The sequence below is a fragment of the Alosa pseudoharengus genome, unplaced genomic scaffold, assembly GCF_046254945.1.
Source record: "Alosa pseudoharengus isolate Yale_2024_CS ecotype anadromous, Long Island Sound unplaced genomic scaffold, YU_APseudo_1.1 YU_APseudo_1.1_scf_16, whole genome shotgun sequence".
Classification (NCBI taxonomy): Eukaryota; Metazoa; Chordata; class Actinopteri; order Clupeiformes; family Clupeidae; genus Alosa; species Alosa pseudoharengus.
Window position 1 is genome coordinate 35,692,478 of NW_027468630.1, and position 15,406 is coordinate 35,707,883.

General features: G+C 47.1%; 1 protein-coding gene across 7 annotated transcripts in view; it reads right to left on the minus strand.

Moving 5' to 3' along the window:
- sox6 (SRY-box transcription factor 6) overlaps nucleotides 1-15,406 on the minus strand; it is a 166,047-nt gene that overhangs the window by 124,804 nt on the left and 25,837 nt on the right. For 6 of the 7 annotated variants that reach the window (XM_076287879.1, XM_076287876.1, XM_076287878.1 and 3 more), the window contains one exon: nucleotides 4,731-4,781. The exons of the other annotated variant lie outside the window; for it this stretch is intronic. In XM_076287879.1, the coding sequence (XP_076143994.1) occupies nucleotides 4,731-4,781 (51 nt within the window). The remainder of the gene's footprint in view (nucleotides 1-4,730; nucleotides 4,782-15,406) is intronic. 7 annotated transcript variants of the gene reach the window in all.

The following is a 15,406-nucleotide window of genomic DNA, read 5'->3' on the forward strand; positions in this document are numbered from 1 at the left end:
TTCCATGTCTGCCTGACTGCAGTGAACAAATGGAGGCGCAAAACAAACTGCTATTGTAAAAGGGGACAACGACCTTTGCTGTCCTTGGTTTACGCACTGATCTTTCATCCCCTATCCCCCAGTGCTCCTGGCTAACAACTCACACCAAGGCGCCTATTAGGCCAGGATTCCACTTTTTTTTTTTAAAAGGGTCTTGTCCTTTCAGTGCAGAAGCTTTCTCTCTTTCTCTCGCCCTTTTTTTCAACGCCAAGGTGGTGGAAGAACACAAGTCCATTGTTCCCTCGCAGATGGAAGTTGGAGTTACTACGGCAACTGCTCTAATCCCTTCTTTTTTACCATCTTCCCTCATCTTATTGGCCTATCAAGTGCTACCTTTTAACTCGACGAGCCGGAGGGGCCAGCGGGCGAAGCTTGGCCCGGGCCTTAATTAGCCGCGATTGGAGCCGCACAGACAACATGATGAGCTAATCGAAATTTGCAAAATAATGACGTACCGGGAGCAGCCATTCCTTCTCCAGAGGCCCCGGCTCGAAGAATGATGATAATGAGGCCATTATTGAGGATCGGACATTAAAATGCTGCCTTGCCACCAAAACAGAGCACGTAATTGTTCTGGTGTTGTCCACACAATCAACACACTATTGTGGCTGACTTGAGGAATAAAGCAGTGGAGAATGGGTGCCATAATGATTGGTCTGTGCTGCCATGCAGGCCTGAAGAGAATTGTCTGGCGAGAAGGTCCTTGATAGACTGCTGATTTGTTGAAAGGGGTGTGGATGAAAAAAGTGTCCTTTCTCTTTTTTCCTGCCCCCCCCCCCTCCCTTGAGTTACCCTCGCTGGCGTTCAAACAAGCACAGAGCCGAATTAGCCTCCTGCCATTCATATGGTGAAAGGATGGAGCGACACTGGACCATCCTCAGCACATGGGGAGGCCCCTCGATGTTGAGGCCTGGCGGATCAGGTTTAAACAGCCCACCATTTATTGCTTTACCTCACCTCTCTGGGAGAGGGGCGGAGGAAAGATCACAGTTGCCCTGACAACAACTGATTCCAAGCTGTCAAAAAAGCCCCCCCAACATCCCTCCAAAAAAAAAGAAAACTAACATAAGTCACCGAAGTAACTGAATATGACAAACAAAATAACTTACCACAGAAGATAATATCAACCGATAAATTGCCTAGCGCAGCGAATGAGCTAGTGCCCGAGTGCATGGGAGAGTTTGATTGAATTACCCCAATTAAATGTCAAACAAACTCGGGCGCAGTTTGTGAGCAGGGAGTTCAGGGGGGTATTAGTCACAGCGTCGACATGACGGAGGCCCGAGGAAGGCTTGGGGGATGAGTTTTTGGCGGAGGTAAATGATTTAAACGCGTAATCAAACGCCAGGCTAACAGCGCTGCGCCTCCGAATGGCCCAGAGGGGCTGGATCAACTCGGCTCCTCTCTGCACCTTTTAAAAGTGCTCCATTGTGGCTGTGAGAGAGAGAGGGAGCATGTGTGTGTGTGTGAGAGAGTGTGTGTGCGTGTGTGTGGGGGGGGGGGGACGCTAAGTAGGCCCCTCTGCCTAGTCAACCTTCAGTGTGCTTCATTTATCTTCATCTTGTTAAACTAAATTAATTAACAATCTCCGTGTTACACACTTTCTCCTCTCATTACATCAAATAATGGCAGAGATGGAGGAGGAGGTCTCCCCACAGGGATTAGCCTGGGACTGCAGGAGACGTCTCTCTCTCTCCCTCCCCTCTTTCCCTCGCTCTCTCTCTCTTTCCTTACTCTCTCTCTCTCTCTCTCTCTCTCTTACTCACCTTCTCCATGGCTCTCTACCTACCTCTCTCCTCCTCTATCCATTCACACTTCCTCTTTCCACAGCTCTCCATCTCTTTCTCTTCCTCTTTCTTTCCCTTACACCTCTCTCTCTCTCTCTCTTTATTATTAATTTGTTCTACCCTCTCACATCTGTTTCTTTACCTTGACCAATGTTCACATGTGCTTTGTGTCCTTATTTAAGGCAAATCAGCTTCAAATAGCTGCATTTAAAATCATTTTTAAAAATGGCATCATGACTTGCACTCGAAATAAGGTGCCACTGTTCTTACTAGAGTAGAGGCAACATTGTACATCATTTCAACTTTCAACTTTCTGTTACCTTTGAACAGTTCAAGTGTTTCAAAATGATAGGCATGTGAGGACATGTGTGTGCTGCATGCAAGAAATGTATCATCACTTTTCTGATCTACCTGACTATTGACTCAGAACAAAGGCAATGAGTCATCTTTGAAAAGGCAAAAATAGCCCGTCTTTGTGTTGAGCATGACTCCTGAACCCCTCCCCTGAGACCTCTCCTCATTAGGGCCACACTTTGTGTCTTCTAAGCCAGAGCTATGGGGGCTGAAAGACAAGACAACATGTCCTAACCAGGCACTGTGCAGAAATAGACAGTAATGGAGGCATGAGACGCCGTTTCTGTCATACTTGCACATAATTGCACTGACAGAAGCCCTTTGACACTATTTAGTCTCTTAATAAATGATGTTGTGATGTTATTCACCCCACCCAATTTCATCCCCCCCCCCTCTCTCTCTCTCTCTCTCTCTCTCTCTCTCTCTCTCTCTCTCCTCTGTCTCCCCAGGACACAGGGAGCTCTGGCCAAGCAAAAGGGCAAACCTTGAGGCAAAGCCTGCCTTTAATCTTGCCCTGATTGTTGGAGCCTCCTCCTTCCCCCCATGGCCTGTGCGTGTGCGTGATATCGCTGGACTGCGCTGGCGCCTCTCATGTAATTAAAACAGACACTGACAGAAGGATGTGGCTTAGGCCCGTAATGATGCATTTACTCCCATTAATCCTAGTGTTCTTGTCCCACTCTCACTCCAACAAACAACAAAAGGAAATCCCTTTTAGTTGCTGCTTGTTTTTTTAGACTAAAATAAAATAATAATAATAAAAAAAAAAAAACATTTAGTGCATTTTGTGTTTGATCACATTTGCTGATTGTGTGGCCTATATCTGTAAGTGTGTGTGTGTTTGTGTTTGAGTGTTTCTGTTTGTGTATGTGTGTGTCTGTGTACATTGCACACCAAGTATATGTGTCATGGTCACTATAAGCAACTGTGGCAACGTGGCTATCCTCTTACTCTCCCCCCTCCTCTCCTAGCCCAGCCCAGAGGCTAGTTACCCGACCAACTGGGTCTCCTTTAACAGGTGGCTCAAGTCAAACTCAATCCTGCACTCTGTGGCTTTAGAGGGAAAGGGGAAATGGATGAGGGCAACATGCTGACAATAATCCCACACGCTCGCCATGATCCTGCTCCCCGAGGTCAGAGTCAGTGTTGTGTTTCGCAATGCACGTAGCGCAGCCGTCCAGAGAACAATAGAGAGGACAGGGCGAATCAGAACCAATCAGAGACAGCCCATCTGACCAAATCTTGTAAATGTTAGTTATATGTGGTAGTGTTTAACGGAGGGATCAAAAGAAGCTTATTTGCTGAGTCTATTGTCGCCTTTACGTCTGTGTAGTGAGGTATGCAGCTGCCCATGTTAACTGACCTGACAGCACAAATGAACCAACATGTAAAACTCAAGGAGTTTTAAGGGTTCAAGGAGAAGAGAAAAGTTAACAACTTTAAAGTATTAACCCTGGCTAACAACACGTAGTGAATTAAAAACAAATGTTGTAAATCCCTACAATTCTATTTCTTTTTTCGTGAGTGTGATTAGAAGGGATAATTAGAACATTGCTTTATTTGCCTGGGTCTAAAACGGAAAAGGTTGATAATTCAACCAAATAAATGACCTTTTGAAACAAAAATCAAAGCGGATTCATTAGCTTTAGTAAAGTTGGGCTGACAGAGGCTTTGAAAGGCAGATGTTGCCATTGCCTATAATGAGACAGTGCTAATTAGGGTTCAGCACTCAAGCCTGTGAGAAGGTGGCTCGGCACAGGCAACAGCCGACGTTTGAATATAACCATTGCTATTTACTTCCTCTGTGTACTGACAGCACAGATTCTTAATTAGAGTCACAGGAAAGGATGACAAAATGTGCCTTCCTTACTCATTTTGACTTTGCGGTCGAGTACACCATACAAGCAGCACACTCATACACAGACACACAAACACACATGTGCACACACATACAAAAAAATACACACAAAAACAGGAACAGGAAACTAGTAAATCAAAAGTGGTGTATGTGTGTGTATGTGTGTTTGTGTGTGTGTGTGTGCCTGTGTGTGCGTGCGTGTGTGTGCCATCCCCCACCCCGAGGCACCACCTGTGCAGTGTGTCAGGGGACGTGCAGGCAGGCGGGTGGACAGAGAGGCATGCAGTGGGGATGAGGGAGGAGAAGAGCTCCATCTGTACAGGCAGAGAGAGCACCGGGCCCATGTGGCCTGTTCAGTCGGAAGGCAGAGCGTGTTTACAACCTGCCTGTCTGGTGCAACCAAAACACACACACACACACACACACACACACACACACACACACACACACATGGTGCAGCATGCTGAGTCGTACACTCTTTGTGTGAGGGACTGTGCTCACGTTAAAACTTGTACACACGCACGCACACACATATGAGAAACGTACAGCTGGGATGCATATCCCTAATATACACAAACACACAGCACAAATGTAAACACACCCCCACCTCTGTCTAGCGCCTAGCGCTAAGTGTGTGATACGACAAATGAGGTTAGCCCCTAGCCCCTGCATTACAACAGAAAGCAACTGACCTCAGTAAAAAGCTGCTACGTAGAAAGCCCTCCATGTCAGCGTTTGGGGTTCTGGTAGGAAAAATACATAGAAAGCCATTTTAACTCTACACAACAATAACAACAACAACAACAACAACAACAGCAACACCAGCAGTAGTAGCAGCACAGTATCACAAACACACATCAGCTTACACATCCCCTCCGCTTCCAGCCCATGTTACATGCTACGTGTTAGCCCACTACAGAAACGACAAAACAGAAACTGGATCCTTTCAACCGACATTAATTACAGCTTCCTCGTCAGGAACAACGAGCATTTGCATAGCGGCTTGGAAGCTGCGCTCGGATGATACGCTATCATTACGGACTGCGGAGGGTGCAGCAGGGGCCCCCGGGTGGGTGAAACGAGGGCCCCTCCCTGGGCTCTCCTCCCCCGCCAGCCAGCGAGGGAGCGAGCGAGTGGAGCGCTGCGGTCCCCCCTGAGGAGCGTCGTGTGGTGGTCCAGCTGCAGACCATGTGTGGCAGGGGCCACTGTGGCTTCTGGGAGCCCGACCGCAGGGGCCCCAGCCCTAAGCCGTGCCGACCAGAGCAGCGGCGCGCTCCGCCAAGGAGGCGGGCAAGGATGTGGTCATGATGTCACTGCGAACAGAGGTCGTTCAGAAGCCTCGCCCGCAAATTTGGTAGCACGTGTTCAGCAATTGCACACGGCAGGATTCTATTAGCCTAGCACCCCCCACAACTCCCTTCCCCACCCCACCCAACTCCAACTCATTTCTCATCTCTATGAAAAGCCTTTGCGTAAAAACAACCAAATAAATGACATAGATGCTTTGTTTTTGAAAGACACTTGAGGGACAAGTGTAGGACACACAAGGGGAGCGATAAAATAACATCTGCAAGGCAGAGTGAAGATGAGGCTCACTCTGATTACACACCCATGACCCACTGGGGCCAGATACGCCTGTCCACTTCTGATGGCCTATGGCATTGGTCAGGCTTCATCTCCATCCATTTATGCTATTGCTGAAAGTGTGGCACCGATGTGACGACAGAGGAGGAGCGGGCAGAGCTGTACCCGCTGTACCCACTCCTCTGCTTGTGACAGACAGTCTTTGCAATTTTTTTTTTTTTAGAAATGCAATAGTCGGTAGCAGAAATTCAAACAGTGCTGCAACTAATTAGTGCTTTTCCCATGCTTTCAAATCCTGCTCCCTCCCAATCATCCTCATGCATAACACACATCACAGTAAGACACAGCCAGCATCTTGGTCCTAAACGCTTTCGCTTTTTGTGACATGGGCGTAATTTGCCAAACAACACCCCCCCCCCCCACCCCCACCACCGACACACACACACACCCCACCTCCTGTCCTCTCTCTCTACCCCTCCCCTCCCTTCGGCTCTTCCGTGTCTCTGCCTGAACTCATCTCTCTGTGGCGCTTCGCTCAGCGCCGGGACTCTGGAGACAAAGCCTCTGAGAGAATGGAAAGAGTGAGCATGAACTCAAGGACACTGCGCCTTTCAGGCCGTGGACAGGCAGCCAGGCACTTAGCAGGGCCGGCGCAGCCGTGAGGCCCTCTGGGCCTCCACCGACACTTTTCTCACCGCCGAGAGGACGCTAGGGTGGAGGGGAGAGGAGAGGAGAGGAGAGGAGAGGGGGATGGGGGGGTCCCAGGCCCAGGGCTCGCAGGCGGCTAACGCAGGAGGGAGACGGGTGGCGTCCACAGCAGCAGCAGCTTTGGCCGGCAGTGACAACGTGAGAAAACAACAGTATGAACGCGACATGACCAATCAAGCGTGTCTCCTCACTGCTTCACCCAGGAGTGTTAAAAACACACACACGCACGCTCGCATGCACACACTCTCACTCTCGCTCTCACTCACACAAAAGATACACACTTGAGGTCAGCCGATATTTCACCTATTCTCCACTACACACACACACTCACACAACTCTTCTGTTAAGGGCCAAGAGAAAAGAGCAAAATAGCTCATGAACATCAAGCAAAGTCAACTATCATAGAATAATATACATAGGAAAATCTTAAATACATATTAAATATATATAATAATATGAAAAAAACTGTGAAAATTAAAATAAGGAAATTATTACAACATTTGTTTATACTAAAGAAAGGTTTTGGATGCGTACATGGGAAATGCATGAAGTCAGAGACGACAATATTTTTTATGCAAACCCATCAGTCAACATCCAGACATGGAACTGCACCACAGCTAATACTCCAGAAGAGAGAAAACAAGACCCTTGAGGTAAGATCCCTCTCTCTCTCTCTCTCCTTCTCTCTCTCTCTCTTTTTCTCTCTCTCTTACTTAACTCTGCTCAGCCACCACAGCGCTCCAACAACTCCTCTCACCAACTCTCCTCCCTCTCTCCCCCACCCACCCTCTTCATTTCTCATCTTTGTCGTCATGCCCATCGCTCTCTCTCCCTCTCTCTCTCTCCCTCTCTCCCTCCCCTGCTACCTCAGCTTAGCTCTGCCTGCTCCCGAAAGCCCCATTGTGGTCATGGAGACAACAGCGGGCTGAGGCTGGGGGAGAGGTGCGGTTTGGAGACGGCCGGCAGGAAAAAGTGACGGAGGCACAATGTGCTTGCTCTTCTCTCTGTGTCTCCGAGCGGCTAGGGGTGCCAAGCTGGGTTTGGCTGGTGTGGGGGTGGTGGTGGTGGTGGTGGTGGTGGTGGTGGTGGGGCGCGGGGTGTGTGGAGTGGGAGGTGTGTCGGGTGGGGGGACGAGAGGGGGCTGAAAGATTTAAATTTAGAACAGGCCACATTTCAAGGGCAATGTTTTGTCGAGTGCAAGAAAAAAGAAAAGAAGAGAGAGAGAGAGAGAGAGTGAAGGAGGACAGAGACGGGCGTTAAAAGACAGCGCAAGCAGCTCGCCGAGGCCCTTCCTCTCGTGGAATCGACCCCTGCCAAGAAGCGTCTCCGTCCAACCAACGCCACTCTCCCACCATCTGCAACAAATGTGCTCCATTAAAGCAGTACCATATGGACAACAAGCTAGCTATTAACACAGCTCCTGAGCGTCCCCCCTAACATAGCACAGATTTTCGAACTTTCAGTCAAATTGACTGCTGAATTAATTCCCCACCGCAGCCCATGTGCGCCTTGGCAGGGAGCGCGGCCTCCCCCTGCCTCGCTCGTCAGGAAGGCAGGCAGGGCAGGCTGCTCCGCGCTCTGGATGGAAACTAACGGGCAGCCCCTGCAGTTCCCACTAGCAAAGAGCACTTTTTCCCTCCCTCCCTCCCTCCCTCGCTCCCTCCCTCCCTCTCCAGCTCTGGCTGATGTGTGGTTCATAATGGCCACCCATGTTAGATGGAGAGAGAGAGAGAGAGAGAAGGGAGAGCAGGAGAAGTATAAAAAGGAGATTAAAAAAGGGGGAAGATGAAAAACACTTTACTGTGTAAGCATAGTGGCCGCGTCTTCAGAACGCGGAGAGGAGAAGATGTGTAACTGTACTGACACACTCAGACACACACACACATGCAATAGTGCAGCAACAGTCACTGGGTGCCATGCATCAGTTCTTCCACCGTGATGGTGACTATCTGTGCCAAGATGGGACTGATTAAGTCCCCGAGTGTTTATGTGTGTGTGTGTTTGTTTGTTTGTGTGTGTGTGTGTGTGTGTGTGCATGCATGTGTGTGTGAATGTGTATATATGTGTGTATGTGTATATATGTGTGCGCGTGTGTATGTGTGTGTGTGTGTGTGTGTGCAGAGGCCGATAATCCCTGTGCACACGGCGTCCGTGTCAACGCCTCCGCCTCTCCACTGTGAGTAAGGCGGGGACCCCACCCACAGACTATAAAGCCCTACTCTTCTCCGAGAAGCATTACGCCACCAAACTTGGAGTCCTCTATTCTCCTCCGCAGTCAAAGGCGCACACATGCAGGGCCTGCAGAGCACACACCAAATCAATTACCGCACTGTGGTTTTAACCCGACCCAAAGGTTCACAAAAATTTCTGTTTGTTTGTTTTTTGTCCTGTCACAGCCCCTTAGATACAGTGCATAATTGGTGTGAGGGAAAAGAAAGAAAGAATGAGACAGACAGAGAGAGAGAAAAGGAGAGAGAGAGAGAGAGAGAGATAGAGAAGGAAGGAGAGAGAGAGAAGGAGAGGGACCAAGAAACAAAGTGTATATTTTCTGCTTTTCAAATGCCTGAATGTTTTGAATGCCTTCCTCCAACAAATATTAGTGGGGAAAAAAGGTTATAATGGCCTACACGTGTTTTTCCACATACAAATGGCTGCTTGTGTCTAATTACACAGTAGCGTACACAATCCACAGGCCCTGTTTGATCTCCGCCTGTCCCTGTGGCCGCCAAACAAGGGGGGATTGAGTGATGAGATGTACCAATAATACGCCCCATCTAATTATGAAATCTCCAGTGCTGACTCCACCACACCTGACCACTCAATGACTACTCAGTGAGATGAGGTGAATGTCAATGGGAGGGTTTAATTGAGGATGTTATGGCCAGTTTAGGGCCTGTCTGCATGGAGTCAGCCTTTTGTCTCTCTCTCTCTCCCTCCCTCTCTCTCTCTCTCTCTCCCTCCCTCTCTCTCTCTCACACACACATACACACACACACACATACCCATACAGAATGGATATCCCTCTCTCTTCTCTTTCTTTATCTTTCTCTCTATCTCTCTCTCTCTCTCTCTCTCTCTCACACACACACACACACACACACACACACAGACAGACACACACACACACACACACACACACATACCCATAAAGAATGTCTATCCCTCTCTTGCTTAATCATCTAAATTCAGCTCAGCTCTAGGGTGTGAAAAGAAAGAAGTTCACATTAAAGGGCTTCGGCTCTCGGCTGAGAACGATATTAAGATTCCCTTGTTGCGCGACGATTACATTTATTTTTGAACATAAACCAACCTCCTGGTGTAATTGCCTTGTCATTCAGAAAATATGTCATAGAGGAACAACTACAGTATCTTAATTTCAGTCGATTAATTAATCAATGATCCCAGGAGGTGTCCCAGGAGGAGTAGATTTATGGGGAGGCCCCTGTGGGTTGGGAAGGGAAGGAGGGAGGAGAGGCAATTGCCTGGTGAAGAATGGAGACACTTCATAGGGCTGTGTTTGCAAATGGAATAACCATATTCTGAGCACAGGTTACACAACCAATTGGTTTTATTCAAACACTTGAAATAAAATGTCTTCTGAACCTACTGAACAGTAAATTTGTAGAATAATTGCTGATAAGCTGTTGCTGATATGCTGTTGAAACGGAAATTATGCAGCTATTTAATGCTCAACATTAAATCGACATTCCCACCCACCCACCCACCCCCCCAAATGTTCCCGTAAAGTCATATTCTGTGGGAAAAGGGAGGTGCTGCAGTTGGACAAAACGCTGACTGGATCAGCAGTGGGTCAGACAGAGAGGGGAGACGGTGAAGAAGGGGACAGACAGGAGACTCTCACTGTCTCACTATCACGGCCTTGAGAAATGAGGACTCGACATCAACCCTGTGGCTGCGGTAAATAAAATTCAGTATTTAAGACTGGCCAATGACAGTCTACTTAAATTAGCATTTCAAACCTCACTGTTCAACAGGGGGTGGGTGTGAAACAGCTTCTGACAGCAGTGGGAATATTAAGGAGAGAGAGAGAGAGAGAGAGAGAGAGAAGCTAAGATGCCAGTATCCCCAAGGGTGTCCCCCATGTCCACACACTGTCAGATGAGAAGACATGGTGAAGTTAGTCCCAACAGACATGCACACATTTTTACACACACACACACACACACACACACACACACACACACACACACACACACACACACACACACACACACACACCTTAACTGATCCAGTGCTAGAGTCCCATCTTCATACCCACTCCCCCACCAAGCACTGGGCTGGCAGATGAGAAGTGAATTAATTTGTGTGAAGCACTCCAACATTAGTAAGGTGTGTTGGAAGGTGTCTGCTCATGTTTCAAATTAAACGCACTGCTGGTCAGCATTAGCACCTTGGTGCCCGGCGGCAGCCATTTGCCTCCGACACCTCGGGGGTTGGGGAGCGCCGGCACGGATTTGCCGCTCACACCGGAATAATTAGAACATGTCAGGAAGAATTAATTTCCTCATTTTTCAAAAGGATACACAGAAATTACCATGTTATTATATGACAGGGTCCCTGGGAGAATTGTATTAAATTTGATTTCTAGCGCAGCCCACACAACAAATTAAAGTCATAAATAAGATGGAAGGAAGCAGGGCACCGAGCATATGTTTATGGAAACGACTGAAGCCAGGGGAGCAGAAACAACTATCTTCATTTCATTTTATTTAAATCAGGTCGACACTGTGTGACTGAATGACAGTGGCAGCTAATGGAGGCCAGATGACGGGGCTTACTGATAGCCTTGCCCAGATGCAGCCACTTTAGCAGGGGCAGACGGAGCACCTTACCCCCCCAGGCTCCCACACCCACCCAACCCTAGTTGAGAGCTGAGGTGCTACTGTTTCAAAAAAGGAAATATTAGTATGGGCTGACCATCACCCCACCCAATCAGAAAAAAACCCTCTTGGTTAGAATTCATGCAGCCGAAAAAAAATCAGACAATGGCTTCCAGTCACCAAGGGCGATAGTGCTGTGCTTCTAACTAGTGATATATGCCAAATATCACGGCGCTAACACGCTAAGTCTTAATTTTCAGGTTCTAAGTGAGTTGTAGTGATTCAATGAAGTTATAAACTAATGGCATTACACACCATGTCCAGGTCAAACACCATTAGCTTTGGGTGTCACACTCATGTTGAGTGATTCAAATAAGGTATTACACTAAAATGCATTCTGCAGCTTTTAACTGCCACATCTGAAATTGGACTGCCATCCTGAACACGTGAGCAGTTTTTTTGCCGTATACAAAACTAAACATCTGACATATGGCAAGAGTAAAAAAGAAAACTGAGATGATTCACTTGGATGCTACAGAAGATTTTTCTTTTTTTTTGGTTTTCATTCAGCGAATCCAGTTGGGTTTATCTTGCCTTTAATTCAAAACGGTTACTACCGCCACTTAGGGGAGCAGCCTCGTGAATGAAATCCAAACTTACACGCAGATCTCACTAGCGCTCCAGTATGCCAAACATGACATGGTGAGGAGGAGAAAAGAAAACCTCCAACTCCCGAGTGTTTCTTCTTTTTTTTCTTCTAATGCTACTCTTCTGTCTATCAGACGTGCGATCAGACGCCAGCCACACTCGCAGAGATGGCTTTGATATGCAACGATGACCTCAGCGCCGTCTCATTTCGCCATTTGTGAAGGCCAGCATAAACATATCTCTTTAACAAGGAAGCCACGGCTCCCCCGGCCTCTTTATAAATATTCCCATTACGACTCCAAAAATACTCCGAGCGAGCGAGTGAGTGAGGGAGTCGGAGTCGTCCTCTGTCTTCAGCGGTACAGTGAGAAACATGCAAGAGAGTCCATAAAAAACAGACTGAAGCATTTACAATCTACACAAATTATTCATGATCTGTTTGTGGTTTTTTTTGATTGTCTCTGTTATTTAACAAGATTTTTTTAAATATACTGTATATACACACCTTATAAAAACCTATAAACTGATGTTGTAACAACACTAAATCTGATAAAAGTAAGGAAGGAAAACCTGGTAAGAGAGATTAAGTGGCAGTTTATCATTCTCTCTTTACTGCAAGCGGAAATACCTGCTATTGTTACTGACTGGCACAGCTGAGGGCCTTAAAAACCCTCCCCATTTTATTTACATGAGCCCCCTTAATCAGAGACATGTTGTGGCCTCTGGCGGCACTGATGTTAGTAGTTGCTCTTGTATCTTTGCTGAACCTGATCGCATGGGCCAAATGCACAGTCACATGTTTCTGTCAGTCTCTCAGACTGACCAGGCCGCGCCCGCACAAATGACTCCTCTGCACTCCGTGTCGTCCACTCCGTGACGCTCTCGTCTTTGACAGCGCTTCTTATCTCAGTACAGCCCAACTCACGGGGAGGGCGGGAAGAAAAAGAAAGACTTTTTAAACTCTTTAGAAATGGCTGTCATTAGGAACAAGCACTCCGCTGGGACCCACAAACTTTAAATAATTTGCGAATCAATTAACTGGCTCCTCTCGACATAACGTGGGGTTTCACACCCCTTGGGTCGGACGCATTATCAGCTGGGGAGAATTCATTGCGTTTTGGGAGAAAAGTTCATGGTTGAAATCATTAATTATTTTTACAGGACTTTTAGTTATGCATTGCTTTCGCACACAGCTGGGGGAGCCAGGAGATTAATGAGATGTTCCCGAGTCCCGTTCCTCTGCCGTATTTAGCTAATAGGTGAAACTCCTGTCTCTTCAGTGCCGTCTGCACCTTGAAAGGAAGGAAGGCAGCCAAGTCTATATTAGGTTTTATTCTTCAGAGAATTAAATAAAGCACATCAAGCCATCAAAAGAACCATATATCCAATAAACCTTGGCAGGGGCCAAGACCCCAGCTTTGGTAGCCTGTTGCTAGGATGTTAGGTCTTACAAGGGTGATTCAACATGGCAGAAAACGTCAACTATTAGATGATCAATGGCCTCTCCACCGCCAACAACCGGTTGTTCAGACTAAACTGACCACTGCTGTGTCGTGCAGACGGGTTTGTGCATCTTAGTACATCGTCAGGGTTATTTGCTGCTACAATGTCTACTGTGTGTGTGTGTGTGTGTGTGTGTGTGTGTGTGTGTGTGTGTGTGTGTGTGTGTGTGTGTGTGTGTGTGTGTGTGTGTATGGAAACATTCAGCTGAGAAAGAAAAACCAGACTGTCACCTTGAGGTTCAACACCTGTGCACAGGCCTGTGGAGAGTGGAGAAGAGGAGAGGAAAACCTTGTGGGGCCTGTGAGTTCATGAGCCGCCACCAGCAGATGCTGTTGTTGGATTTTTCCATTGGAAAAGGCAGCAGATCATAAATGGGATCGTCAAAGGATTCACTGCCACACATATTCTACAGTGACACTCAATGGCTCTCAGATGTTTCCAGAGAGAGAGAGACGAGGAATTTCTTTCATTACAATGTAATTGGATTTTCAACAATTAAATCTTATTCTAAATTCACAGTGATGAAATCTTATGTTCCTTGGGAGCTATTGAAACAGGAGATTTTAAGTGGTTGATGAAATTAAAATACCGACGACAGCATCAACAATAATGAAGGAGGGGGGTCAACCCTGAGGAGGGGGAGAGAAGAGAAGAAGAGAGGAGAAGAGAAGAGGAGAGGAGAAGAGAAGAAGAGAGGAGAAGAGAAGAGGAGAGAAGAAGAGAAGAGAGGAGAGGATGAGAAAGGCCAGTCTGCCAGTGGGAGACCAGACCCACCCTGAGGTTATTCATTTTCATTATCACGGAGAGTGATATTTATATCAATTCTTGCCAGATGACTCCTTGAGCCATTCTCCTCTGGGGACATCAGCGCAGAGATCAGTGAAATCCAAAATGACTGTCGGCTTCCGCCGCTTTGATGAGATGAATGGCGCCCGCCGACAAAGGCTGTGTTCGGATCCGCTCGGCGGCTGAGCTCACACACACTCAGGTGTTTCCCAAATGAGCTTGCACGCACAGGAGCAAGCAAAACACACACACACACACACACACATACACAAGAAGCATATTGCCCAAATGCCTTAGCGCCTCGTTTTATGATTAATTAAACATGCAGATTAAAGTTGCAAAAGAATTTAGATTAATGAGTGCGTAAGGCTTCTCTGATGGGAGAGCTTGGGGAATTGGATGCTCAGAAGAGCGTCACAATTCACAATCTAAAATGAACAAGACAAGGCTCCATGTTGAATCGTGGCCCTTGGGGCTGAAGCCTGGCAGTCGTTTCTAACCTGACCTGACAGCTTTAAAATAATGTATCCATCCAAGAAAAGTTTGCCTACTTCCTATGTTTTTTTTTTTGTTTGACATAACATTTTCCAGTGTATTATGTGACGCACGGTCCTCTTTAAGCTTCAATAAATGTTAGAAAAAAATGTGGCTTCCTTTTTAAAATATAGTGTGTATGCATTTTAAGGTATTGTTTCATCCAGAGTGACTACATTTACAGACAAATTATTAAAAATAGAAGTGTGTATAACTCACAGTTCTGGTGCAACACACACACACACACACACACACACACACACACACACACACACACACACACACACACACACACACACACTCACTCACTCACTCACTCACTCACTCACTCACTCACATTTCCAAACACTTGCCCAACCTGGGTGTGTGTAGCCCAACAAGGCGCACTCTGTTACCCTCCCTGCTGGATGCTAGCCAGCACATAGGGCCCATGTTTACCATTCGTAGCCAGTCGTTTTCAATCCAACAATAACGGTTTCATTCCCAAAATAGAGTGAACCTGCAACTTATCAATGTTAATATCTGTGTTCGCAGCCCTAATGCGACACAACAGACTGGGTCTCTGTGTCAAAGCCTACTTGTCCACTCAGTGCTGAGAGCTGCTACTGTGCACAGGTCTGGAGCCTTGGAGAGGTCAGTTGCTGTAACACTGCCCGCTACTCTATTTCATTCTCATCTCACTTTCAAAACCGTCCTTGTGTAAATGCCCTGCTGTTACCTACATTCCGCAAAACACTCAAAAAAGGGGGAAAAAATATATCTCC